We start from the raw sequence: 27,912 nt of genomic DNA, 5'->3' as shown, positions 1-27,912 counted from the left end.
ACTCCCAGATCTTGGATAAAGTAGAGACGTTGGAAGGGCAATACTTCAGCAACATAAGTGTGAAGAAATAATAATTTCAGAGGTTACTTACTGTTTGTTTTCGCTGATGTGCTGTAAAAATGAAGAAATAATTTTTTCTGTAACCATAAAAAACACCACCCCCTAGATGAAATTCAGCTACTTTTAACGCCCAGCTAAAACGTCAAAGACATTTTAAAAAATAATCGCATTAGTTTGACGTAGTGTTTTCTAAGAAACACCCTTCTTTAAGGGCGTTCCTGGGCAAGCACGTGACCTAAATTAACAAATACAAAACATATACTTTAATACCAAGTGGGAGATTTTACATTACTTTTTTTGACGTCAGTAATTTTACTTTTAAAATTCAGTGGTCACCTTGCCTAGCGTAGTTTTCATGATAACCTAGGGTTTTGCAACTATATTTACTCGCAAAAAAATTTCTTTTATAATATTGCCTAGAATATGAGATGAAGAAAGAAAGTTCGAGTTATCCGTGGTTTAAATTAACGGATGATAATTAGGGGAGGTTCAAGGCGGATAAAAACAGTTCGAACCGGGAGTTCAAAATCCGAATGTTATGCCATATTTCGGGTTGAAATACTTTATCTGGTCATCAGGATGTCGAGAAAAATCTCAATCTAATCGATGTAAAACGTATTTTTCTGTTCTTTATAAAAAATGATTTTCTATGTGAACACCTTCCACACAGTGTCATCAATAGTGTGAACTGCTACACAGAACCGTGTGTGTGAATGTGCTATCCACAACTCTTTCTTATATACACAATAATTCCAAAATCAGTTTCATATATACAAATACCCCCAAAAAGTGAGTACCTGTTTGTAAAAATTACGAGCGCCTGACGTTCTTCGCCGTGCACCAAACGAAATTACGTCATACAAAACAACATTAAGTGAGCTAAAACGTTATCACTTCACTGCAGCGAATAATTGTTATTGCGCAACGGAGAAGAACGCCATCGAAGGTCTCACCCTTCGTGCTTAACAGTTATTGATAACTAAATAAACCAAAAAAAACATTCAAAAATTTATTCTTACGAGGTCTGATAAAATTTCAAAGCAGGAAATGTTAAGGAGATAACTGCAGAACTTTCACTTTCATTGTTACGGCTACCGACCACACTCTCTGGAAATGTTTACATAACAATCTGCGAACAAAATTGCATTTCACTGAAAATTTCGATACTATCATCATTTATAAATTAAGCAACAATCACCAACATTTAAAAAGTTTAAAAAAATCTCTTGTACGCATGCGCCACGGCTGAAGCTGTCATATATAAATACGAACTAAAAGGCGAAAGCGATTTAAATTCTGATTCACTAAAACCGACTAAACGATCCTACTAGATCACAACAAAACATTTGTATGGCGCTTACCTAATAATACTAACGCTGGAAAAATTGGAGTTTTATGAAATTTCCAAATTAAAGAAATTCTGCGGCGTTAAAATTCTTGCGCGTTTTTTGAACTATTCAAAACAAAGTTATAATAGGGAGCAGGCGGGAGCTTTTTTTCTTGTTGCTGCGGATAACCTGACGAATCTACCTTGCAGGCTATTTCGATTGGGTCGGGAAATAATTTATCTTGATAAGTTATTCAAATAAAAACAAGTCTAGGGTTGCCGTCAGCATCCGTCACATCTTCTGGCGGTTTCTTCTCCTCCACGGTGGTCACAGACTCTAAGCTCTCCTTTGAGCAAGCCGGCTGATTAGAATGCTCAGTTGTTTTTTCAAGTTCGCTAATGTCTTCAAACGATGAGTCGTGACCTTCTGCAAATTTCAATCGCAAATAACCACCGCCTGATTTTTTTTCAATCGAGGCTAAAAAATAATGATACAGGTTATATAACATCACAAAACACAAGCAGGTCACTAAAATGAATGTGTTTGGGATTTTTATTTTAAGGGTTGGAAATCTCTCGTTTTACACATCATTACTTTTTTGAAACCCAACTCAAACAACGTGACTGTTGGGAAGTTTAACTAAGTCGCTCACCATCTGCAGTTGCTAATTCCTCATAATTTCCTGTTATAACTTCAAAATCATTTTCAGATCCCAGCTCGTCCAGCGAATCCATTGAACGTGATTTATGCGGCTCCATCGTGGTGAGATCAATGGTCAACCGTTCCCTATTAATGAAAGTAAACAATATTGCTCAAAAAAACCGACATTGTTTTGAAATTTGACCCAGGCATGTGAAAAATTAGAGTCTGTAAATAACAATAGATTGATAATGTTATATACAGGACTAAGTAAACACGCAAAATGAACAATGTGATACCACTGTTGGATATTTCTTCACAGACATAACAAACCACAGGAAAGTTTTTTCCACGCAAAATTATGTCTCAAAAGCCAACCAAAGTAGCAGCAAACTTACAATTTTAAACTTACAGCTTATTGTGCAAAATACAACCAAACTCTACTCACCTTTCTTCTTCCATGCTGGAAATTTCCTTCTCCAGCATTCCAATTATTTCGTCCGTACTTCCACTTTCGCGTCGTTTAGTGCCATCTGTCGTTTCTTCATTTTCACGGGATTCGCGCTAAAACAAACATTTTACACATACATTAACATAACTATAAAAAGTTTTTGCCGAATAAAAAAGCCGCTTTAACAGACACAGGAACACTTCACACAAGAGAATGTAATCAAAATAAATAAAAGTCGATATAAAGATCATATAGCCTACATTTCACATGTTATTTCATATCAAGTGAATGTGAAAAAGTTCTTATATGGCTTTTACATACGTATGTGTTTGTCTATATGAAGGTGTTACCACTCACCTCTTTTATAATAAAATCCAATCGTTTTTCTGCAGTACTCGTGGCTCTGTGTAACGCATCGATATCTGTTAAAATTCCACGTCTACTTGTTAACTGTACATCTATTAACACTTCGATACATCTAAACAGTATGATTTGAAATTTTAAAATTCTAATCTAAGCAAGAAGCGCTGCGTGTTGCAACAATCGTGTTTAAAGGAGATACAAAAAAAAACATTCAAGAAAACTGAACAGTGATGCACTAAATATCTATCAGTCATCTTTGTAGATTTACTTATAGAATTATGCACAAAAAATGCAAAGAATTACACTGTGAATGCAATAAAGATTTCCAAATAGCATTGCTAATAGACGACCTGGTGTCAAATCACATAGTGACGACCTGGTGTCAAATCACATAGTGACGGTCATCTGAGAAATGGTTCTATCAAATAAAACGTGGTTAATTTTAGGATTTATGACTGTGATTAGCTACACCTATTTTGTAAAATTATCCAACGATGGTCTAACAAAATAAATTCTGGTCTTAGCTAGGTAATATACTGTGTACAGTATTCTCTCCAATTAATGGACACTTTAAAAGGCGGACACCTCTGATTAGCGGACACTTTCTCCATGCACCGGCCATATTCTGGTCAAAGTCTCATAAAAAACTTTCTAGTTAGCGGACACTCAATTAGCGGACAATCTGATTAGCGGACAAATTATTTTGCACGAAATGATAACTGTAGGATTTTTTCCCTCTTTAATTAGCAGACAGCCCAAAAAATTAGGGAGCAGCATAAAAAAATAATGAAAAATCGAATAATTTTAAAATATTCATTTTAAACACTTCGAAACTTTACAAGAATTGTTGGCTTCTACAGCCTCAATTTTCTTCGCAAACCAGTCAATCAACTTTTGTTGTCCATAAAACTTATATATAACTGGTATTTCCAGACCATATCACCTCCACGATTAACCCTCTTTACACAAACTTCAGCTAATTGCATATCAAAAACATGAAACATATTTTTGATATGTTTTGTGGCATGTGTCCAACAATGGTTTCGTTTTGTAAAGAATCTGGAATTGATGTAGTAGAGGTTTCATCTCATGAGAGTGATAACGATTTGAAAATGATGACGTTAAAGAGAAGATAACCACGCATGAAGCGCTGACCATAAATAAACTTGAAAGATTTCAATATAGAAGAAAGAACTTCTTTTAGTAACTTAAAACAACAACTTTTTAAATTTTTTTTCTCTAAGTAAAGTTTTTTTTAAAAACCTTTTCGTTCATTTAGTTGATATTACGATGTTGATATTTGTTTGTTATTTTTAAAAAAAAATTATGTAACGTTCAATTTAGTTGTCCTTTTCTTTTTTCGTCCAGCACGGTACCCGCTAATTTTTTAAGTTACACATTTCGTATACAAAGTCGGATTTTCTTCAAATTTTGAGCTTACATTGCAAAACTTTCCAAAAAGCGGACACCTCTAATTAGCGGACACTTTGTTCATACACCAACAGTGTCCGCTAATTAAAGAGAATACTGTATATCAAACTCAAAGAAAAGTCATAACGAGAAAGTAGCCCAAAGGCGAATGTGCAAAAAATTAAAAAAATTTGTGAATTATTTAAACTTAAACAGAGCTTTAAAACTATGCAGGGCGTTAAATAGCATTTTCACTAAGCGCTGAAAGAAGGGATAGGACTAAATTCAATTCTTTATTAAGATTTGTTGTTCTAGAAAACCCTGTGTTGCTGTGCGCTTTAGAATTTCCTTGAGAATTCACACACCCTGGCAGGTTTTTTTTTGAAAAAAATGACATACATCTCTGCGTTTAGGAGCTTATTTCTAAAACTTTCTGCTGAATATGAGCTGTACTTTTGCAAAAGAGTGTTTAAAGGAAACAGAATAAAAATGTGAAGTATAGTACTTTCGTGTCAAAAATAACGTTTCCAATTACTAAAACACGAGAAATTCCACGAGAAACATAAAAAACACATTAATTCCTACTTTTCCATACATAGGCAGCCGGGAATTTCTCCCCCTGATAGTAAGACACAACGAAATACGTTTCTTTATATACGTCGCTACAAAAGAATTATGAAAGTTTCCCTACATATTTTATCTGCATTTTGACTTGATTGACAGAGACAGTCAGTGATACTTCCGATTGTATTGTTCTGTTCTTTAAAAAAATCAATTGAGATATGTAGCATAGGATCAAGGCAGTGTTTCTCGAACAAATTGCTCGAATCAATCAACATCGATTGATGGCGTTTTTATTAGAATTGGTTTTCACTTAAATTCGATCATGCTTCGATCGATGGCGATTCATTCAAATTTATTTCAAAACAATAAAACAAATTTGATATGAAATAATGATATTGAGCATGAACTTAGAATTTCATGACATATAAATACGATAAACATTTCGCACTATTCCTCAAAAATTTTTTCAGCCATTTGCCTCCAAACTCTTTGATTTGCGAGACTGTCTTTGAAACCTCTTTGTGAATCTATCTAAATTCTCTCTTTGTAAGGGTTTATTTTGCAGATGTAAGCAAAACTACGAACGAGCATCTCACTATGGCTAAACACCAACGAATAAAAACCTCTTTCAAAAAAATTCTTCGGTTTACGTTGGCAAATATTTGCCGTTTTTTTAGAGAAATTTTCGACATGAAATAACTTAAATTAAACGACACCCCAAAATCACCCGAAAATATAAGGGCGGGTTTAGGAGAATTTCCTTCTTTTAAAACCCCTACGCTTTTCCCAACCCAACCAAATTTTGTATTCCTAAAACGCAAATACAGTACTTTCAATTCTGCTAACTTGGCCACAAAAAAACAGGTTGTGGGACTTTATTAACTTAAAATTATTGACAAAATTGTATATATCATTGTATTACTTTCAACAACGTTTGTTCGCGGTAAAAAACAAAAAGGGGGAAGGTCACAATCCTAAATTGAGCTAGCTAGCCAGCATACTTTTATCACTAACAAAAATAATATCCTTGCTTGATATGTGTGCTTTTGAAGTAAAAGTTTTGGCTAGTTCAGGGACGTTCTAGCTATCTGAAGAATAATTTATTTTTAGCAGGCTATGTTTAAAAATTATATTAATACTGTATTTCTATTAGTTGAAAATGAAAACAAAGCATTTGTATTGGATTCTTAGGGTGAATGTACAACCAACCCCACGGCGTACAAACTTTGAGCTGTCCCTATATCTCTCTCTTTCTTCATCCGGCGATTCTGCCCCGCGCGCCGAGGACAGAAATCAATAAAAGCTCTTAGAATCTTAAAATTTTTAGAAAATTCGCTAAATTTCCCTGATAATTTCTTCACCTTTCCAATACTCTTTAAACATGAAACCCATAAAATTAGTCACACTTAATTTACACGAGTAAACTAAAAAAAATTGTAAAGTGGTAAACCAACTTATTAATTGCGTTTTTAGATTAAACACCTCCCTTTTTTTCGAGTGAGCTATGACTGTTGCGTTCCCCGAAGCTTTTTACATATTCTGTGCACCGTAACTATAAGCCGACAAAATAAAAAGCGCGTGGTAACCTGGCCGAACTTACTTTGTTTGTTGTGGTAACTGAGCCAATGATTCCAACGGGTCGCAGTCATCCTTTGGACGAATAAGACAAGGTGCCCAAATAATAGCCAGTCCGTTTGGTGACATTTTGTTGCTTTCTTCCAACATAGCAACTCTATTAGAAAAAGGAAATTACTTGCTTAACCATGAGCAGTCCATTCAAAAAAAAACTTAAAGAAGGAGATCAAAACTTTTTATTCATTTTCCCCGATGTGTAACGCAACATAGACAACACTGTTCTTTCTGACAAGTACTCATTAAACATTTGTAGCACAACAACAACAACATGAAGAGCCATTATAACTGTTGCTTTCTTACCTAGACAAATGCACGATCAACCTTTCAAGCAACTCTCGATTAGCTTTTGGAAACCTTTGAATCAATTCATACATAGTTGCATGCGTCTCAGCTTCAGTTTCCAAATCTAAGAAATCAAAGAAAATCTATGTTGGAACAAAAACTGAGTAAAACTTGCACTGCATGCTTAACAACGATGCCTTTCTAGGGCTGCAAATGTAGATACAAGACCGTCTGCTTTCATGGTGCTCGCCTGATATTATCCTCTCTTGCTTTATTTTAACGTTTTGCCTCGCTTCACCAAGACTAACAAATATTATAAAAAAGTAAAGTTTCCCTTTTTGTGAAGGACAAAAAATGACGCTAACATGAGCGAATAATGTGAATAATAATAATATCAAACTGCGATTCTTTTGTGCTCTCACATCCTGCGTTAAAACCTTATTTCTTCTAAGACAGCTTCACAACTAGCATCTCACCTGTACTTCTTAAAAAGTCATCGTAAAATTGGTTAGGTATAACAGGAGACGGTAACTGTCGAAAGAACAACTTTAAACAAGATGCTAGCGTATGAGGACGTTCGTCTTCAAAAATTAACTCGTCAGCATCTAAAAAGCAACAAAAAAGATTTAAGGATGGAGCAATATACTTCACCACTTCTTCGTGTTCCCATAAACCTTCATGTCGTACACGCTGTTAAGATAAGAAGACCACGATGAATCTCTTACCTGAAATGTTAGCAATGCTAATAGACTAAGAAAAGTGAACCTTCGCTTTTTTTTTTCAAAGTAAAAACGGGCGCAAGAAAACTTCATGCAAACAAAAAAATCACGTGATCAAACGAACGAAACAACAAGTAGCTTACCAGTAGATGTTAACACGCTTTTTAAGTTGTTTACTGCGGCTTGTAAACCTGGTTTTCTATATAGTCCGACTGCATAAAGTCCTAAAAAAGAAGCGTAGATAAACAAATGACGAAAGAACACAGAAAGTCGTATATGAAGACAAAAATCGTTTTTAACAAGGAGCAGTAGATATATTCATTCTCACACCTCGCTTCTCAATTTCAAGCATCAACTTGATAATCGCTTGCGGTATCGGATTATTCGGACTTGTGATTTCGGATAAATCGGTACCGTATAACTATAAAACAAGATAAATTATCAGTAAAACAGTATACTTACATTTCTCGATAAAGAGCAACAAAGAACCTTTTTTTCGTTTTATATAAGAACAAGAAGCCCTAGGGGCTCTAAGAATTTCCGCTCGCTACCAAAACATTTGATGACAACCTGCTTATTCGTTGTGTTATCGTGCCAAACATTCAAAGATGTTTGGTGCATGAAGCTCTGAAGATAAAGCACACAAGAGACATTATATCTTACAAGAAACACAAACAAAACGAAACGTTTCATAATAAACTGACATTTGATTGAAATGGTTGAAAGTCTTGCGATTGAAACGTTTATGGTCTTAAACGGCATTTAGTTGACAAAAAATTAAAATTTTGATGTGACCATCATGATCAGTATACTTTTTTTTATTAACTGTGCTAATTTTGGTTGAAAATAAAGTAGTTTTTAATTTTTGGACCAATTTTGGCCTAAAATGACATTCAAGGTGGCAAAAAATCAAAAGTTTGATGTCACCATTATATTCAGCATACTTTATTTGTTAACTGTGCCAAATTTGGCCAAAAATGAAGCGGTTTTAATTTTTGGACCAATTTTGACCTAAAATGGCATTTAGGTGACACAAATCAAAAATTTGATGTCACCATTATGTTCAGCATACTTTTTTGTTAACTGTGCCAAATTTTGTCGAAAAAAAAAGCAGTTTTAATTCTTGGACCAATTTTGGCCTAAAATGACATTTAAGGTGGCAAAAAATCAAAATTTTGATGTCACCATTATATTCAGCATACTTTATTTGTTAACTGCGCCAAATTTGGCCAAAAATGAAGCGGTTTTAATTTTTGGGCCAATTTTGGCCTAAAATGGCATTTAGGTGACACAAATCAAAATTTTGATGTCACCATTATGTTCAGCATACTTTTTTGTTAACTGTGCCAAATTTTGTCGAAAAAAAAAGCAGTTTTAATTCTTGGACCAATTTTGGCCTAAAATGACATTTAAGGTGGCAAAAAATCAAAATTTTGATGTCACCATCATATTCAGCATACTTTATTTGTTAACTGCGCCAAATTTGGCCGAAAATGAAGCGGTTATAATTTTTGGACCAATTTTGGCCTAAAATGGCATTTAGGTGACACAAATCAAATTTTGATGTCACCATTATGTTCAGCATACTTTTTTGTTAACTGTGCCAAATTTTGTTAAAAACAAATACCAATTTGGCCTGAAACGTAATTTTGATGACTTCCCAGTACTTAGAGAGTATGGGTACGAAGTTTAAATCTGTGACGTTGCAAATGACCATTTGGGACAGGGTTAGTTCGTCAGTTATACCAATACTATCCTCCTCTTAGATGAACGTGAAATCCCAGGGTCGAATTTTTCCCAAAAAATGCTCCGAAAGAAAAAAAAACGACGGTTTTAAAGAATTTCCTACGCCTTCGGGCGCGGAAATTCAAAAATGCTGCGACGAAAAAAAAAAATAGCAAGTGTCACATACCGCAGCTGGACCACATATGGACGGTCTTCTACCTTTACACTGTCGTACGTATTTTGTGTGACATTTCTTATGACAAGTAAAACTGCAAGCTGAAAATATAAAGTTTTGTGTTTAGCAAGATATAACACATATGAGCAAATGAAGTAGCGAGTATCGTGTAAACAAAGGTTAAGAATTACAACATCACAACTTAGTAGTGCTTGTACTTGTGTCCACCTGTTGCGGAAGGAAGACGTTAGGATTTATAAAGGATGAGTATCCAATCATGTCTAACTACACAATATGCAATTATGAAAGTAAATAAAACAACATATGATGGGAAGAGAAAATTGATAAAAAAAAAATAAAAATAAGAATTCCCCTATTCTTCGTAAAAACTTTGGTGTGTTATGTGGATGCAAAAAGAAAATATTTGGTTTCTAGTGGAATTTCACAGTGTAGGCACGCACGCACGCACGCACGACCAAAATCTTACCTTGACACAAGAGTCCTCTGTCATAGATAAAGGCGTTACAAAATTCACAGTAAGTACGGATATTAAAATTTTGAAAAGTGTATAAATGTCCTTTGTGTTCCTAAACGGTAAAGACACATCATGTTAACGTCTCTCAACAAAATCTATTACATCCCAAACAGATAACATCCTCAAAACCAAACCAAACAAAACCCAAAAAACCAAACCCCAAAACAAACAAACCAAACCAAACCAAACCAAAACCAAAGCCAAAACAAAACAAAAACAAAACAAACACACAACTTACAAATAATTCAACAGTTTTCCTTCGTTTTCTTCTATAAGGTTTAGCATTTTGTTTCTAGATAAAAAACATTGGTATGATTTTCGCAACTAAACCTAACTCCAGTAATGGCATGCAGTAAAAATGTTACTTAAGTCTGCAAAGCTAACAAACACACAGCAGGATTCACGAGACAAGTTTATTTATTTTTTACAATTTGATATTTTCACATGCTGGCGACAAAACAAACAAACTTTCGATAACAACTTTGTAATATCTACAAAAAACACAGTAACTTACTCTTTTTAAGATTAACTTTTCCCTAAAAAGCAATTAAGAAAACATTAATGAACAAATGTGAACAAACCTACTTCCACAAATGTGTCCAGAAAATGGTTAACTATGACAAGAATATACGGAAGCTTACTTTTGTTTTTGAAATTCTTCAATAATTCCGCGAAATAAATTACATCCCATCACTGAAAATTCTTTGGACACTTTATCATCCTGGTTGACCATTTGGTTCAACACTTCTTGGAATGCTTCCACAACATCGTTAAATTTAAGGAGGATGGATTCTTTGCGCTAAACAAAAAAATAAAATGGACTATCGTTTTTGTTTTGGTCTTTGCTATTGCTATTTTTATTTAAAATATAATATTGCTAAAAAGGAATAAACGTTTTGGTATACAAAACAGGGAAACATTTCATAAAGGGAAGGTTTCGTTCAACACGAATACACAAACCAACACACCTGAACTGATGCATCCGCACAAGTGAATAACAAGTTGCCATGGTATTTATGCAATGCATTCTTGAACACAACATCCACTTCTGTGTCCTGCTTGCCCTTTTCTAATTTGTTCATATCTGTGACCTGCATAAAAAAAGTACTCATTACAAATCTTTTCAATGCAACCCAGTAAGTTTTAAATGTTGATAACATGCAGTGAAGATGTTATAGTAGCTGCTCTTGATGACATTCGATTGCTACATAGAGGACGGAACAAGACAGTAAATATAGACAGTTAAGTTACCTTTTTTATTAGGAAAGAATTAAAAACTTCCAATTCAATTTCGCCATTAACAATGTAAGCATTGTCTCCAGTGGCAGAAAGCCTGCGTGGAACCTTTTTCTCTAAAATAAAAAAGCGCAGCTTTATCAGAAATCTGTTAATGTACCATACTGATTCATTATAAGGTAATTTTTTTACCTTTAGGAGTTTCTCGCTTTGATCCTTTACGATGCAGCGTGCTGAAGAAACCAGCAAAACCAGTTGTTTTTGTTGGTGGCGTGTTGAACTGCAAGGAGTTAGCTTTGGTATTCTTTGAACTGTCATCAGCTGGTACATCAATTATCTCGTACCCACCAAAATCTTCAGCTTCCTTTGACTTTCTCACCGCAGGTGATTTCGCCTTGTCTTTAGCAGTGAAGGACAGTCGTCTGTACAATTTTTTAATACCTCTGTCCAAATCACCAGCACCAGAATGCGTGCGCAGTTTAACAACAGATGCTGTTTTTTCTTCTGGCTCAGACTGTTTTGCAAATATACCTTCAAAGTTCTCAATGTCCTCATAAAGATGGATATTTTTCTTGTGTTCAATCGAAACTGGAGCAGGAGGCGTCACACCTTCCAGTCCCCCTGCATCGATGTTGTTATCTTCAGTAAATATGGTGTCTTTTAGTAAATCGTTCATTAAATGCTCGGCGTTCTCTCTACAAATAATGAAAAAAATAGAAAGCTATAATTCTATATCAGGCAAGAGAATGAAAATTCGCAATGTTACTAAATTTCGTGCTTGCTGTAAAAATAGTGTGCGTTTGCATGCGATGCGTATTCGTGTGTGATGTAAAAATAGCGTGCGTTTGCATGCGATGTGTATTCGTGTGTGTGTGCTGTGTGTTAAAGAGAGTTAGTTTGATTTTGTAAAATAAAGTGGCTATGTGCATGGCAAAATGTTTTAGAACAACATAGGACAGTAATCTAAAAAGTCATCAAAACTACACAAAGGTAGATGTAGTATCCCTTATATTATTGCTTTCCACATCCCTGTACTGAACAAGCCTCTCATGTAGATCAATTTGACTGCAATTAGAACGGTTATCAAGTAACATTTTTTACATATTTTATTAAAGTAAGAAGCTCGAGATTTACCCAAAATTGATTAGCTAAACATTGGATGCAGCGAATGCGATCTACGATTTTGTTTACTCTATTCGTACAAAATTTAATTTAATTTCAATGTCATTAACTTTATTATAGTCATCCAAACTCAGAGCAAACGTTTGCCAATCTATAATGCACTGTTTTTGAATTGGACTAAAAGTAGATTGTGAACATTCTATCTGCTCAAATGAAAAACGTAAAAGCAAACAGCCCATTAAATCTTGCTTCCCTTACTTTATAGCATTCAGGAACGCACCTAGAAATTTAAGAAGTACTATTTGGCCCTAATTCCATATCTGAATATTTACAAGGGAATCTATTTTTGCACACATTGTATTAGATTTTTATAACATGAAGTGATGCTTGCTTGCACCTTTAATTTATCTTATTAACAAATTCACTAAAAATACATTCAATTAACTTTATTATCGAATCCACGCAAAACAAAATTTGAATGATATTAATGCCGAAAAAGGTCAACGCAACAAACGAACAAACAAAAACAGTTACTTTAATTTTTATTAATAATAATGATTTTTTAAAAGGAGTCTGTGTTTGTATTTTAAATTTCAGTACTGCTCTTTAACAGGCTAAGGGAGAACATTTTTGTTAGATTACTGTTCGATATTGTTTCCAATAATGCATTGCGTTCTTACGTTTTAACTTTTTTCCTATGTGACGAGTAAGGAGAACCAACAATTGGAATGTCCGTTTCTATTCTGTCTTTTGTCAAAGGTATTGTTCTGTAAAGTACGATAAGTATGATGATAAACACACCAATTAGATGCCGGGTTAAACACGAGGTTACTGGTACTCACATATTAGTCACAACTTATACAGAAGAAAAAAGGGTGTATCAGTTGTTAAGTAAAAAACGTAAAAACAGATACCACATTAGAAAGAACGCCTACTTGTATACGAAGAAAAGTTGAGTTTCTTTGACATAGTCGCGAATGTTATTAACTTACGCAATTTCCTGTTGCTCGTCTGCTTCATGTTTTTCTTTCAGCATCTCCATATATCTGTAAAAAATAGCATTCAAATAGTCTTAAAAAGTCTGTCAAAGAAAAAGATCAACAGATAAGTACGTATATTCAAAACACATACTTCTTTCGAGCTGAATAACCGCGCCACCTTGATTGCACTTTAACGATGGCTTTCTTGAATTTTGGAAACTGTGGTTCGGCAGCCACTTTTTGTGATTTTGTTGATCGATAAAACTCTTGGATTCGTACTGCTGCATAATGTCTGTAAAGCATCTGTTGATAGTCTTTTCTGCACAAATAGCCACGCCACACTTTCTATAAATACAAGGACAAAAATGACAATAAATCGAGCAATAACTGTAGATAAGCTGTAAGAGTCAATTGAGCATATTTACCTGCATAACAATAACAGATCGTTTTAGATCAACAAATTGTTTTCTTAGTTGTTTGGCCCTTATCCATTGTTGAATTTTTCTTGCACTCTCATCGATTTTTGTTTGCAATTTTTTACGCAAGGCATGGTAAAGATTCTCTTTCAAGAAAACCTACATGACAATGAATAAAAAAAAAAAACAGAAATTTTATTACTTGCGCAAAACCACAACCTCCATTCACTCCAATAAAGTTTTTACAAAAACGAAACTGCTATAAATATATCAACACTACGAACTGTGCCCAATTAGAATTTAAGTTGAATAAAATGATCTAAAATAAACACCTTAGACGAGTGTCGCCATTTTCGTCACGGTTGTAACTGGTAATATTTACAAAAACATGTTTTTGACATACCTTGGTGATTCCAACTTGAAAGTCATTTGAGTCTAAGCCAATTTTATCAATTGCCTTGGGTAGGTCTTCTTGCAAATTCGTACAGTCGTGTAATGGGAACAGAAGTTTAAACTGCTTAAGGAAAGCCTGCAATATAAAAATAAAGTTATGCCATACGTATACCAGAAAAGAAAATGTAAGTACTTATAGACGAAACTAGTTCCAAATTTAAAATGCATTGTAAATTGCTAAACAAGAAACATAACGCTGCAAATATCCTAATTTAATAACTTTGAATGAGAATAGAAAAATGTGGAGAAAGTATACCTTCAATGCAAACCGATAAGGAAATCCAGCTTGGCGTATTTTCACAGTTTCTAACATTCCCGTGTAACGGAGCTGTCGTAAAACTAATTCTGCATCAAATTCCAAAGGTGACTAAAATGGAAACAATTTTTGTCATTTGAACTCCACATAAAGTCTTAAAAAAACGCATAGTACCAAAACTAGAAACAATATGTTACCTTTTGTGCATTTGATCTAATGCAGCGCACAAAGAATGGGTGTGATTTGTTTAGGGTTTCCATAAGCTCTTGTAAGGAGGACTAAATAAGAAAATTTCTTTTCTTTTACGTTTTTCTCCAGGAAAAAGTGAGAATGCAAGGTAAAGATGTGTTAACTTAAAGAAAATAAACTGCAGTCTACATAGAAAAGATAGTGGCACGTTGAAAGTTGAAATCAAAACATGCAATTACAGTTTAGAATCAAAAAATTCCGCCACAACAAAAGGTTTTCCTATACTCTCTCTGTTACATTAAAAATTAGAAATATCCTATTGCCACTAGACAATATTTTCCATAAAGCAGATATAAGCTAAAACAGACCTGAAATTGGGCAATAACAGTTGGAGGACTTTTTAAACCACCTCTTCTAGTGACTTCAGTCATGCCACCAGAAATTGTTCTCTTCACTGCTAAATCTGATCGCACTCTTGAAGGACTCTGCAAAGACAAAACAAACAAATTTCATTTTTAAGCCACAACCATACAACATAAAAAACTACCATAAATTTATAAACATGTAGCATATTTGATGTAAACGATTTTTTTTATACCTCACGCTTTGTTGTGTCATAGGATACGTTCGTAATTATTCCTCTCATATTTTTAGTAACATCTTACAATCAACCAAACTATTCATATTCGTAAACTCTTCTCACTGAGAATTCGAATGTTTATCCGTTAAATAAAAAAGATCAACTCTACAAACAGCTTCATTCTTTTTTAGTTTTCGTTACATAATGTCATCTTATTTTTCCCAACTTCAGCGAGTAATTAAAAAATCTATTTATGCTTTTAAATTTTTATGTCAAGCAAAAAAAAAATTCACGTCTCTTTGCTTGTGTACTTCTTAGGATAAATTTAATGTACACAAAACGAATTACAGTGACAACCCGACAAAAAAAAGTTTAACTATGAAATCATCTCTTATTGCAGATGAATAACATTTTAGAATCAACAGACAACAGAGGTGAAGACCATACAATAACACAAACCTATTAAATACATAGTTTATTTTTTTAACACGGCTACTATTGACATAACTTCGAATTGATTTCCTGAATGTTTGCATTGTTTAAAGAAATTTATTTTTTTTAAAAAAAGACTTCCCTTTGCCAAAAAGAATAACAAAAAATTCATACCTTTTTAAAGGAAAAACATTTTAAGACATACAATTATCGAGTACTATAAACACATGGAAAAAATACTACTACTTGACAACCTTTTTAGAAAATCATAAAACATGTGTCACAAACCTTAACACTAAGTATAAAAAAAATTATGTTTTTCTTGACCAATCAGGCGAACGCGTAGCTTTGCATAACATTAATGTCATGTCAAGTACTTTTACATACTAACAGAATTACTCTGTTCTTATGAATAGCTTATAAGAAGTCAATTGATAAGTAAATCAAAACTAGCACAGTTTCCAAACAAATCTGACACAAGGAATGTTTACATATTCACTGCAAGTGAGTTTATCCAACAATGCATCACAACACTTCTTACAAACAAAAACATTGTAGAATTGTTACCTGTATACGTTTGGTCATGTCGTGCACTCTCCTAAATGAAACAGGATAATTTTTTTTAGATATATATTAATATCATTTGCACCCTGATTCATTGCAACCTACGCAAGCAATATTACCAAAAAACTTTTATAAACAAGGGAGGATTTTGACGTACCCTGGATTAGCTTTTTTTTTGTTTTATTCACATTTTCAGTGAAAACGTCTTGGAAAACACTAATTTTAAAAACAGGGAACTTCTAAAAATGTATACACATGGGGCTAGAACATTCCTTTGCCTGCCTTCTTCAACGCTTTATTTTTATTTTTAAAATAGCCATATTTAAAAAATAATCTGTTAAATTAAACAAACGCTATTACATGCGCGTAACTGGTGTCTGATATTTTCTTCTATTTGTTGTTTTTATCAGCCAAGTATTGAGCTTAGGGGTAGATAGCATTTAGAATACAAACACTCACACGTGTCTAAAACAAAACCTAATCGTTAAAGTTTACGATTAAAAAAAAGACTAAAAAAACAAACTTTTGGTTAGCCATGCATGTCTTTGGTCTTAATGTTTTTAACAAGGGGAAATAAATTTGCATATTGGTGTGAGCAACTTATGAAAGTCAATGAGAAAGAGGGAAACATGTTGCGGAATAAAAATAACTTGCATATCACGGACACATACATTTTCAATTGAAGAAACAAAAGATGATGTAAATAGTCAGTTTTTGCCCCTTGATTTCTCAAAAATAATAGACATGTCTTCCATTTTTAAATTTAGATTTACAGGACGCTATTTTATTCTCTATTCTGATTGGTTTAGGCATACGTAAACATGCCATTTTTATCAATCTAAAATAAGCGTTGTAACACCAAAATGATTGGTTTAGATATTCTACTATAGAATTACAAACTTCAATCAGTTTCCTATAATAACTGCAAACAATTCCTTGTAGAGCTGTAAGCAAGAACTAGAATTCGATATTTTTAAGTTGTTTATGTTGGTTGTTTATGTTGGACATTTATGTCCTCTCGAAAAAAGGTTTTTAAATGTATATTTTTTTCTTTTAATTTCCCCTTTTATTATATGTCAAGAAAATGCCTTCATTAACACTCCTCTTGGACTTATTGCCTCCACGTTTGTAAACAACTATTTTTTTGAATAATTTAAAACAATAATCAAATCTCATAGTTCTTGCTTAACCAAAAATAAAAAATAAAAAAATAAATAAAATAAAAATAAAATAACTAATTTAGAATGACCTTACATTTTTTGAAGAATTTCACTGGGTGAAATTTACAGTAAAGAACTTTACTAGGGTATCACAGAAAAGAAGTTCTTTGATGAATCAGCAATAAAGAACTTCACTATGATAACATTTATTTAGTGAAAGGGTTACAAACGTTCTCTACAATGTTGTGCTACAGTTATCATTGACCAAAAAGAAACATACTAGAGAATGCAACAAGGCAGTACTAATAAAAACTTATAATACCTAATCACATGAGCCAGCCTAGGAAGCCAGCTGGCTCACTTTTCCGGGAAATATTATTAAAATTGAAATGCAAACAAAATCCCACACGCCTTATGTGATTAGCCCCTTAGCTAACTACTTTGTGTGTTTTATGGCACAATTGTCCTTTAAAGATTAAGAACAAACTTTAACAGTTCACTTTACGTAATTCGATGAAAAGATAATTGACAGCTTTCAAAACTTACCTATTCATAACTTTGGTTGCTCTCCTCATCATTGCTTGTGTCCCAGGCTCTCGCTCTGCATCAGTTAGTTGCCGCATCAAACTTCTCCTTCTAAATGAAATATGTTTTAATTAAAATGACTCTTAGTGTTAAATGTATAAAATTATGCTAGATACACTATTTAATTGAAATATAGAGATGCTAAGTACAAATCACTCACCTGCTTGGAGGTGTCATTTTGGTGGCCTGAAACATAATAACAAAAATATAGTTTAAAAATTAAATACACTTAAAAAATATCAAAAAAATTCTAAATATTTAGTCAACAAACAGTGTTTGTTTCGGGTCTCATTTCAGTACCTTTAAAAAATAATTTCAAATAATTACCCAAGTTATAGTTTCCCTTAAGTTGAACATCTTCTCTCCTAAACAAGGAAAAGAAGTATATGTAACTGTATTAGGCTAAAAAGTTGACTGAAAAATAGACATAGGGTTATTTAGCATATCAAGTTTACTACACAAGTTATTCACATTCTTACAAAATTACTATAATCCAAACCTTTTGATCTAGCCAGTCCAGCCTTCTTAAATATGGCTACAGCTTTGATCATATGACGAAGAATTGACCAGTAATGAATAGCAATTGGATCGCCGCCCATTAATTCTCTCATAAATAACATCCTGCTATTTTTAAATGCCATGACTATATCACTTCTCATTAAATCACGATTCTTAGCTCGAAAATCCTAAAAATAGAAAATTATTGAGTGAGTGGTTGTAGCACAATAAATGGTTCTTGGAACATTTTCAACCTGCCTTTAACATATATAGCTAAAAGAGGATCCGAAAATATACAGAAATAAAATTTACCTTGATTTGGTATTTAACTCTACCAGCATAATGAATAACTGTAAAAACTGGCTCCCGAGTTGGTGGCATTTCATAGTAACTGTTATTTGCATGGTGACGATTAAATTTGTCCAAAAGACTTTCATCTGTACCCATTGTCAAACTAAATGTAAGAAATATTTTGAAGCAAAACAGCAGCATTCGATAAAGCCATCATTGTTATTACCATGCCAGGTTAACATGGCAACAGCAACAAAAAAACCCGACATGAAAAAAAACAGTAAATTATAAACAAAAAAAATATCTACAAGAATTTTGTTTTTCCCGCTTTATTTCCGAGTCCACAATGTCATGGTATCTACCATTCACATCTACCATTTTGTTTAGCTTTTATTCTTTAATAGCGCTATAAATTAATCATTGAAATACAAATATATTGTCAATTTATCCAGGTATTTATGGAAAAATTTGACGAGGTAATATTAAATGACAAATTTTAAATTTTCTTACTAGCGTTGATTTTTATAAACTAAAGGAGCATTTGTATAGGTTTTTTTAAAAAGAATTTGTTTGTTTCCTTCAGCCTATATGTTCAATCTATACGTTTAACTGTAACAATTTATAAAGGCTTTTTTTAAATAAATTTGTTTGTTTCATTTTATTAATACGTTTAAACTTTAGTTAGTTGTTCGTATACAAAGTTAAAGATGAGACAAAAATTTAGTAAGTTGTATACTGTATCGAAAAGAGGTGCAAGATAATACTCCTAGGGTTCTCTCTCGAATGACATGGAGAGGTTCTATTAAGAAGTCTTTATTAACAAGTCTCCTGTTCAATTCTACTTTTTGGAATTGTATTGGTGACAAGCATATTTAAAGTATGTTTTCAATGATTTTTGCGATAGATTACTATCATGCATTATAATACCATTATATTGTTTACATAAAAAAATGACTTTGTTTTTTTTACCCTAGCAAATCTTGTTTTGCTGTCGCAAATCTATTTCCTGAGAGCAATTTTGGAATATCACTTGCGATCGCTAAATTTTAAAGTAATTTCTTTTTGGAACAAGGCACATTGTATTTAATGTATTCTAGATACGTACCTGCATTCTTCATCCAACAGCAGTATCAATCCAGTTGGTTTACCCACTATTAAGTTCAGGCATGTAGTATTGTCAATATAATCAACATGGTCCCAAGCTAAACCTTCTTCAGTGTACTCATCCTACATGGAAAAAAGGTGGGCTTGAATAGGTTAACAACTTCGTACACTAAATTTGTTTTTCTAATACATTGATTTATTATTTACATTAACAAGGGAAATATTTTAGTTTAAAATTAAAAAAAAAAATGGAATAATGATAACATATATTGCCTAGTCCGTTTGTAATCAGAGAAGAAACTAGGTTCATAGATAGGTTTAACTATAAGCTGTGGTTACTAAGGGGACTTGTTGATGTATTTTAGTCTACGCAATTCTTTATCTGGGTCAGAATTAGTAAAGTGTGTATAAAAATCTGTGTTAATCTCTTTTTAAAATTCCGATACCATCTGGACATAACTCTAAATCAATAAGGGGCAGCATCTTGCGGAATAGTCAACAGTAGAATGTAAACAGAAATTGAAATTGTTAAGCAAATCATATATGAAAGGAAAATTGTCAGCAACATACACCATAAAGCCTAATAAGACGAACTTATCTAACTCAAAAACAGGACATTCGTGAATAAATATTCCACATCAAATGAGAAATAAAGACAACCATTTGAGAAAAAGCTATTCGGGATAGTACGGATTTTGTTAAAAGCAAAAAATTTTTATTGTATAATTGTTGATTGGTAATGGGTTCAATAAGCCTGTTTAATATTTAACAATGGAATAATTGATAATAGGTCTTAATTTCTGTAAGGTTTTAAAACCTTGTCTTGCGTTCTTTCATCACATTTCTTTACATCAGTGAGCTAGGCTGATTTTTAGAAATTTTCTTAGATATGCTTGTAGAGAATTTAGTTGATCTTAAGTAGGATCTTCATCAAGTTTAATAATCATTAAAAATCTAGCTAAAGGAGTCTACGTAATCCATAGTATCAATAAAACCTGATTTTGTTTAATTATTTTGATGGTTTGTTTATCATTGAAGATTGTCAGTCATCCAATTTGATTAGGTTAAAAACAAAAGCATGCAAAGATTTTTTGAGAGAGGCCATGTTTTTTGTGTTAGTGTTATATTCATAAAAAGTCAAAATATGATAGTTTCAGCAAGTTTTTTTGTAATTCACTCTAATGGTAATTTTCTTTGTAAAGGAAATGAGGTATTTTACAAATTTTTTTTGTTGTGATCATTTTAATCTGGTACAAGAATTCCAACACAATAAATTTATTCGAACTTAGTTTTATTTTGTTATATGCTTTATATATGCTAATATATGCTTTCCACACTAACATTTGAACCCCCTGGGGATACAAAATCTGGGGTATCAGTTTTATGAAAAACAACTATCATACTTGACGTAGTTTAAAGATATGCATATTCAAGTAAAACTGCAAGCTTTCATTTGCTAAGTTAATGCAGAATTGCTCAAAACTGTTGGTATCAAAATCTTCAAAACCAAATATATCTAGCACACCAATTGAGAACGCCTATGAAAAAGAAAAAATCAAATATAAAATCGAGCAAGTAACTGTTTTTGCAGGATAAGGAATATTATGGAATAAAATGTGACAGGTAATACAATTGGTTAATTTAATTCTCCTATGCCACCAGAACAAAAAAATGATGCAACATGATATTGATAAATACGTGCCTTATTATCTGATTTTCTTCCTTGTCTGTTTACCATAATGTGGTTAGTCTAGAAAAAGAGCAAACATTGTATTAATCATTGAAAAGAAAAGAAAAATAATATTTTAAAAGCAGAATTATTATTTTAATGCAAACAAGTTTAAGTATCTTTCGATTAAGTCAGTATTGCTGAATATTCAAACTACATGGGCTACAATACAATAACTAAAAAAAATTATCTAAAGCATACTTGTAACACAATCCAATCGAACAAGGAAGCATATAAACATTTTGCCATGGAATCTCTTGTGGCCACAGCCTCGTCTTTTTTATACAATCGAACAAATTCTTCACCCCTTGTTATAGTCTTACGCATTGTGAGTGGTTGTGTCAGTTCTTGTTTCTCCACCTGATTTAAAAGAAGAAAGAGTACAGTAGAAACATTTAAAGCAAACAACAACAAATAATTGTTAACAAAGGTCATCTTCTTTAACTTTCAAATATTTTTAGAAATACTAATATAATTTACTTGTAGGATTTCTGCAATAACCTCCACAATTTTATCATCAGTGATAGACACTGCCTCATCTGGATAATTGGTTCTCTGTAATAAATAATTACAATTATTAGCAGACTGTGTACTCTTTTATAAAGAAAAATTCAAAGTGAAGAAAAGTTGTAACTAACTTTCTTGAATGTAATATTGCCAATATGAAGCACAGCTGACAGAACAGCAAACATTCTAAAAAACACTAAAAATTAATTTCTTGCACTTTTGGTTCTAAATTTTGTACAGCTTTAAAAAAGTAATATTTCCCAAATATAAACATGTTTAGTCACTTTGATTTCATTTGTCTTGTCTAACAAAATCAATCCTGTACCATTTAAGTATACTAGGAAACATTTTTTATGTAGAATTAAAAGTATTTTAAACCGATTTGTTAACATCACTTCAAGACAAGCTATATTGAAAATATAGGGAAAATGTGGTATAAAAGTGTATATATCATACAACAACAAAACATATAAACAAATATGGTAGCAGCTTGAAGTGCATTATCACCGAAAAACACTGTTATTTTGAATATTAATTTTTTTAGCAATTTGTTTACTACATATTTATTTATACTTTATTAAAAAAAACTTGAGTCAGTACAGTTTAACGGGTTTTGGGCTGAAAATCTGTGAAATACTGGAGAAAAAAAAATGTTGGAATATCCCAACCAAAGATTTTGTAGTCATGAAGAAATTGAAGATCAGTTAAAAAACGCCAAACAAATAATTTTTAACAACGACCTAAATTTCAAAGTTTACATTTTCTTTATTTTGATGTTAATGGTCAGGGGAGGGGGTTAAAACTAATGTCGGATTACAGATTGCACAACAGTTTATAGAAACTAGAAACTTCAGCAACATACCAAGCTAACAAGGAAGACTGTTTTGATAAAAATAATAATTTCTCCTAATAAGAGAAATTTCTTAGAATAAAAATAATTATAAATACTTGCAACATTGTTACAAATATTTCAGAATAGGCTAGTTATAAAGTACAAATTGGAACAATAATAACTAAAGTACTGATTGGCTATACTAAATAAATTACATAAGTAAATTCAGGTGTACTTGCATAAAAACATTTATTTAACAGGTTCTGGTTTTCGAAAACTCTTGGACTGTAAAATAGGATGAGTAATTTTTTTATTGTCATAATCAATATAATATATTAAGCCTATATACAGATCTATTTATACACTACAGCTTACCTTTGCTGTATCCCGCTGTGGATACCTATATTTTTAATTGCATTTTTTAGGCGAGTAAATTCATAAGCTTCATCTGTGCCTTCTATAGTATAGCAATCAGTCTAAAATAAAGATTTTGCTTTGTAGACAGAAAATAATTGGTTCTTTAAAATATTTTTGACTACACTCTCATTAAAACACACCTGAAAAAAATTTAAATAACAGCCAGCACAAAAACCTTTCTACATCAAGCTTTTAAATATTTGTTATTAGTACAGGCAGATACCTTTCTACATCAAGCTTTTAAATATTTGTTATTAGTACAGGCAGATAATTTCACTTGTATGGATCATAGTGTCCTCTCCCCTCCTTTTTAAAGATGAGAGGGAACCAAGGAGAAAAAATTCTGGGGGAAGTGAGAGGAATGACAAAAGGAAAAAGAAAAATAAGAAAAATTTCAAGGGTTGGAGAAACACCATTGTAAAAGGTAATAGCCACACTAAAGCTAGTTATGAAAAAGAGATCAAGTACCTGGAACAGTAGGAGTAGTCCTTAAATACTAAGGGTCCATTTTTTTCAACTTAGGACACAGTTACAAAAACCACATGTACCAACGACACTTATTAGGGCTGAAAAAAACAATTGATATCTGGCCACGAACAATGTCACATTAGTTCACCATTTTGAATATATGAGTAGTTTGAAAATAAAATAATTATTTCGTTGTTATTTGCATAAATTATCCGAATACATTAGTTTGTAAACAAGCATGGCCGAGTTATGCACAAAAAACTTTTGCTTTCGTTTGGAAGAAATTGATGTTTATATTGCATACTAATTATGTTACTACGCAGCAAGCATAAATTATACAATAATTAGTTCAAATATGGTAACTTTTGCGAATAAATTACTACGATTGTCGCATTTTATCATAAAATGGCTGAAAGTTGGTAGTCAGAGCATAAAGGTTTACACTGGAAGTTCAGGTTAGTTTAGCTATGCTTCAGATACAAGTACCACAAAACACTGAAAAAAATGAAAAATTTCTGAAAATGGTGGTATTTGTGGTACTTGTAGCCAGATATTTTGTTGAAAAAAATGGACCCTAATTATGTAAAAAAAAACACTATAAGTTATTTTATGGAAAAGAACATTTACTATAAAATTGTTGCGATTTATGATTTCGCTCCTGGAAGGAGAGTAAACTGCCAAATTATTTTTTTAATAAGGGGAGGGGGACTAAAAAAAAAGGAAATTCTCAAGGAGGGGGGGGGGGGCTAATCACCAGAACACTATGAAGATGTCACACATTACCTGCTAGCATTTGACAAAAAGAAGCAGGTTGCATTTTTTTCATTTTAAGAAATCAAAGGAAATTTAAATAAACAGTCTTGGAAAGTATCTTATTAATAGCATGTGGAATGGCAATTTCTAAGATAGATGAGAAACAGATTAGTAAATAAGTAAATACAATGGTTGTTTTATTCCCAAATCAATAATTGCAATTATAAATATTCTTCAGTCAAAATGAGACAAATGCAGACATGGCGAGGAGCAATCGAGTGCTGTAGGGACAAATCCTTTTTATATTAATTTCTAGGATTGACATACAGTCCCTCTTGTAGTTTAAAAAACAAATATGGCAATTTACGGTTGTCACACAACGGTATATTCTGCTTTCATTTTTGTAATGCTTTGCTGATTTCCCGTATTTATACAAGAAAGATCACCTCAATTTCCTAATACATGCATATTTTATTTACTGTGTGTGTACATGAAGGGGATGTAAGCTCCTAAACAGGGTTTGTATCACACAAACATGGGCAGGACAGGGGTGGTGAATAAAAAACTGACAAATATGGAGAAGGAAGAGGGACGCTAAAAATCATCAAATCATGCGCACATCCTATATGGTTGACCCCACTACAGTCTCAAATGTAATTTGTTTACAACTTTTACACATTCGTATACCATTTAAAATGTCAATGGGAAAGTTGCATAAACTTTACATACCTGGTTTAAGTAATGATACTCCTTTGCTTCAAGCAAATGTAAGCTCTCTTTTTCAGCTTGAGAAGCACCCGAAAGAAGGCAATAGAAAACATGGTAATTTCTTTCATTGTTTGACTGAGATGAAATGCGAGATTTTTCCAAAAGATATTTCTTCAAAACAGCCCTAAGAAAGCAAAAAAGAATGTTTAAAGATATTTCATATATGAGACTAGTTAAATCAACAAAGGTAAAACAATACATAGTTATCCATCATCATTCTCATCCTTTTTTGGCTTAGAGTTGGTTTTCCATGCTAATATAAATTGGTTATTAATGACCATTTTCCAATCTGATCTATAGACTGCATTAGTATAAAACTCAAATTCCTTTAAATCTTGATCTACTATTTTCGGTCCCTGCTTTGCCCCAGGAACTGTGAAGTCTTTATGAAGTCTACACTTTCCAAATTAACCTCCTCCATTCTTTTAAAGTGTCCTAACCAACTCAATCTTCTTATCTAGATATCATTTTTTAATGCTGAAAATCGTCCTTTTAGCTCATCTAAATTTGTCTTCTAACTGGGGTACACCTAACCATTTTTATCTCATTCCATTTTAAACCTGCTAGTCAACAAAGGAAGTAACTCTCACTGAACTTTTTCAAGCAACCTATCCTGCAAGTATCTCTAACAAAGTATTGTTGTACACCATTAAAGCTGGAAATACCTCACTGTCTATAATCTCACCTTTGCAACACTTCAGACAGTTGTTGGAATGGTATTTAAATTCTACGATGTGAATGAAAATAATTAACTTGTTAAAATGAGTAGTTTTTTTGAGAGATTGATCTACTTACAGTACTCCTAAACATACTGCACAAACAAAACAATTTATGCAAATAGAAAAGCTAACTTACCCACATACTACACCATCTGCTCTATAATTTATTTGCGTAAATTTTCCAAACCGGCTGGAATTGTTATTGTGGCAAGTTTTTGCATTTCCAAATGCCTACAAAAAGTAAGTTATGATCATAATACATGAAAAACCTAAAAAAACTAGGAATAATCATCCCCACTTCTTTAAAAATGTCTCTACTGTACTGTAAGGAAAAATGGAAAATTATCAACACACTATGGATACTGGGAGGTAGAAACATACAAATAAACATTTTTTTATGCTACACAAATAAAAAATATTTACCTCTAAAACAGGACCTGCTGCTAGTATTGTTTTTTCCAAAACAGATGCTTTCGTTTTGTGACTTAAAGCAGTTAAATGATGCAATATTAATTTCGTACTTTCTGTTTTCCCACTTCCACTTTCCCCAGAGATCACAATACACTGATTTTGCTTATCTTGCAACATTCGTAAATAAGCTGCATCAGCAATAGCAAAAGCATGTGGTGGCAAGTCATTAAGTTTTCGGTGCTGATAAGCATTAACATACTTAGGATTGTATATTGGCAAGTATTTAAATGGATTTACGGCTATCAAAATGCCACCAACGTAAGTATAAATTCGACCTCTACAAAATCTTTTACAAAGTTTATCTAAAAGCACATTTTCATCTAAAACAGGTAAATTTACTAGATCATCTATTTCTCCCTCTTCGCGATAAAATGGTTCAAAATGCCATTCTTCAGGTGGTATATTGGAGTTTAAACCATCTAACCAGGTCACTTTTACATCAGTATGGTTCTGTAAGGCACCTGTTTTGTGTGTTAAATATAATCTATGCTTACTGTTTGACTCATCGCTCGTTTGTTTATCTGTTATTCCGTTTTCATCAACATTTTGATTCTCAATGTTATTATCATCAATGGGTGAAGGCCAATCTTGTGTAACTACTACAGGACATTCAGAATAATTCAAAGTTCTAGCATTTTCTAGGAGCACCTCAGGAACTGTTGGAAATAATCCATTTTCACTGAATACTTCACATAAATCAAATAACTCAGAACCGGCAACGATGGAGAAGTTGTCTAAAGCAACATCGATAACATCAGCAACTGTGGCATCTTTTCTCACAGACACAGTTGTTTTTTTTAACTCATTCCCACTGGCAGCGAGGATTGTGTAAACGGACACAGGTGACAAATTGACAGTCTTGTCATTCGGTACAGGCATTATGATTGTCTTATTTCCAGCATATTTTTCATATTATTTTTAAACGATGCTGTACCTAGTAAATCAAGAAATTTTCAGAAGTTGATTACAGCGATTATGTATAACTCGCATGTAAAACCTTGAAGTAACATTCAAGGACACACACTAGGACACACTAACAACATTTCCATTGTTTTCCTTTTAGTGGAAAGAAAAGGAATATAATTACTTCTAGAAACAGTTTGTATCTAATACAGGAAAGGAAGTTTTTTAAGCTTTTTCTTGGAGGGTGTTAAGCACAGCTCCATCTAACAATAAAAAACGTAAAATATTGGAGGCATTTTTTATAAGAAAGTTCACACCTACGATCAATGATCAATTAGATATTAAGTTTATACGCTTATTTAAAAATGGTGTAACATTAGGTACCCTGAGCTTTTCTCAAAACCTTTTTAACTGTGCGTATGTAAATTTGATTTTAGTTGTTTATAAGTCTGAAGATGTACTTGTGTATGAAAAGTTTAACAAATAAATACTTTTTACCTTTCAAAACCGTTTTATTTTTTCTTCATTAATAAACTATGGCTGTTACTTTTACCAAAGTCTAGATAAATTTTCAACTTTTCGCACTGCCCGAA

The 27,912-nt window shown here is 32.6% G+C and overlaps 1 protein-coding gene across 2 annotated transcripts; it reads right to left on the bottom strand.

The window, feature by feature from the left end:
* Positions 1 to 663: 663 nt before the first annotated feature.
* On the bottom strand, positions 664 to 27,370 carry LOC130644432 (unconventional myosin-IXb-like). Of its 2 annotated transcripts, XM_057450044.1 has the most exons (41): positions 26,369 to 27,370; positions 26,082 to 26,176; positions 25,188 to 25,350; positions 23,196 to 23,296; positions 22,120 to 22,174; positions 21,962 to 22,036; positions 21,683 to 21,841; positions 21,455 to 21,502; positions 21,156 to 21,290; positions 19,754 to 19,875; positions 18,670 to 18,811; positions 18,359 to 18,545; positions 18,187 to 18,224; positions 18,020 to 18,045; positions 17,821 to 17,910; positions 16,118 to 16,148; positions 14,907 to 15,023; positions 14,547 to 14,627; positions 14,350 to 14,460; positions 14,044 to 14,169; positions 13,650 to 13,799; positions 13,376 to 13,569; positions 13,237 to 13,290; positions 12,925 to 13,011; positions 11,315 to 11,817; positions 11,138 to 11,238; positions 10,855 to 10,977; positions 10,528 to 10,685; positions 10,401 to 10,422; positions 10,125 to 10,178; positions 9,839 to 9,938; positions 9,364 to 9,452; positions 7,782 to 7,872; positions 7,595 to 7,675; positions 7,209 to 7,337; positions 6,751 to 6,856; positions 6,416 to 6,547; positions 2,836 to 2,956; positions 2,476 to 2,591; positions 2,041 to 2,174; positions 664 to 1,865 (listed from the first exon to the last, which is right to left on the bottom strand). In XM_057450044.1, the coding sequence occupies exons 1-41, from the start codon at positions 27,293 to 27,295 to the stop codon at positions 1,642 to 1,644; spliced, it is 5,598 nt and encodes a 1,865-aa protein (XP_057306027.1). In that variant the 5' UTR covers positions 27,296 to 27,370; the 3' UTR covers positions 664 to 1,641. The 2 variants fall into 2 exon arrangements, with proteins under 2 accessions (XP_057306027.1, XP_057306028.1); XM_057450045.1 differs by lacking the exon at positions 12,925 to 13,011.
* Positions 27,371 to 27,912: the final 542 nt, after the last annotated feature.

Source organism: Hydractinia symbiolongicarpus, chromosome 5, assembly GCF_029227915.1.
Source record: "Hydractinia symbiolongicarpus strain clone_291-10 chromosome 5, HSymV2.1, whole genome shotgun sequence".
NCBI classification, from domain to species: Eukaryota; Metazoa; Cnidaria; class Hydrozoa; order Anthoathecata; family Hydractiniidae; genus Hydractinia; species Hydractinia symbiolongicarpus.
Note: the sequence above shows the minus strand (reverse complement) of the source record. Positions and strands in the feature narration are given on the sequence as shown.

What these genes read in the sequence shown, in the direction of transcription:
- LOC130644432 (XM_057450044.1), bottom strand. Translation starts at nt 27,295, where the DNA reads ATGCCTGTACCGAATGACAAGACTGTCAATTTGTCACCTGTGTCCGTT. An exon ending in TGGACTGGCTAGATCAAAAG is followed by an intron (nt 18,225 to 18,358) that starts GTTTGGATTATA and finishes TTCCTTGTTTAG; the next exon opens with GAGAGAAGATGTTCAACTTA. An exon ending in CAGTTACCACAACAAACAAA is followed by an intron (nt 2,957 to 6,415) that starts GTAAGTTCGGCC and finishes CATACTGTTTAG; the next exon opens with ATGTATCGAAGTGTTAATAG.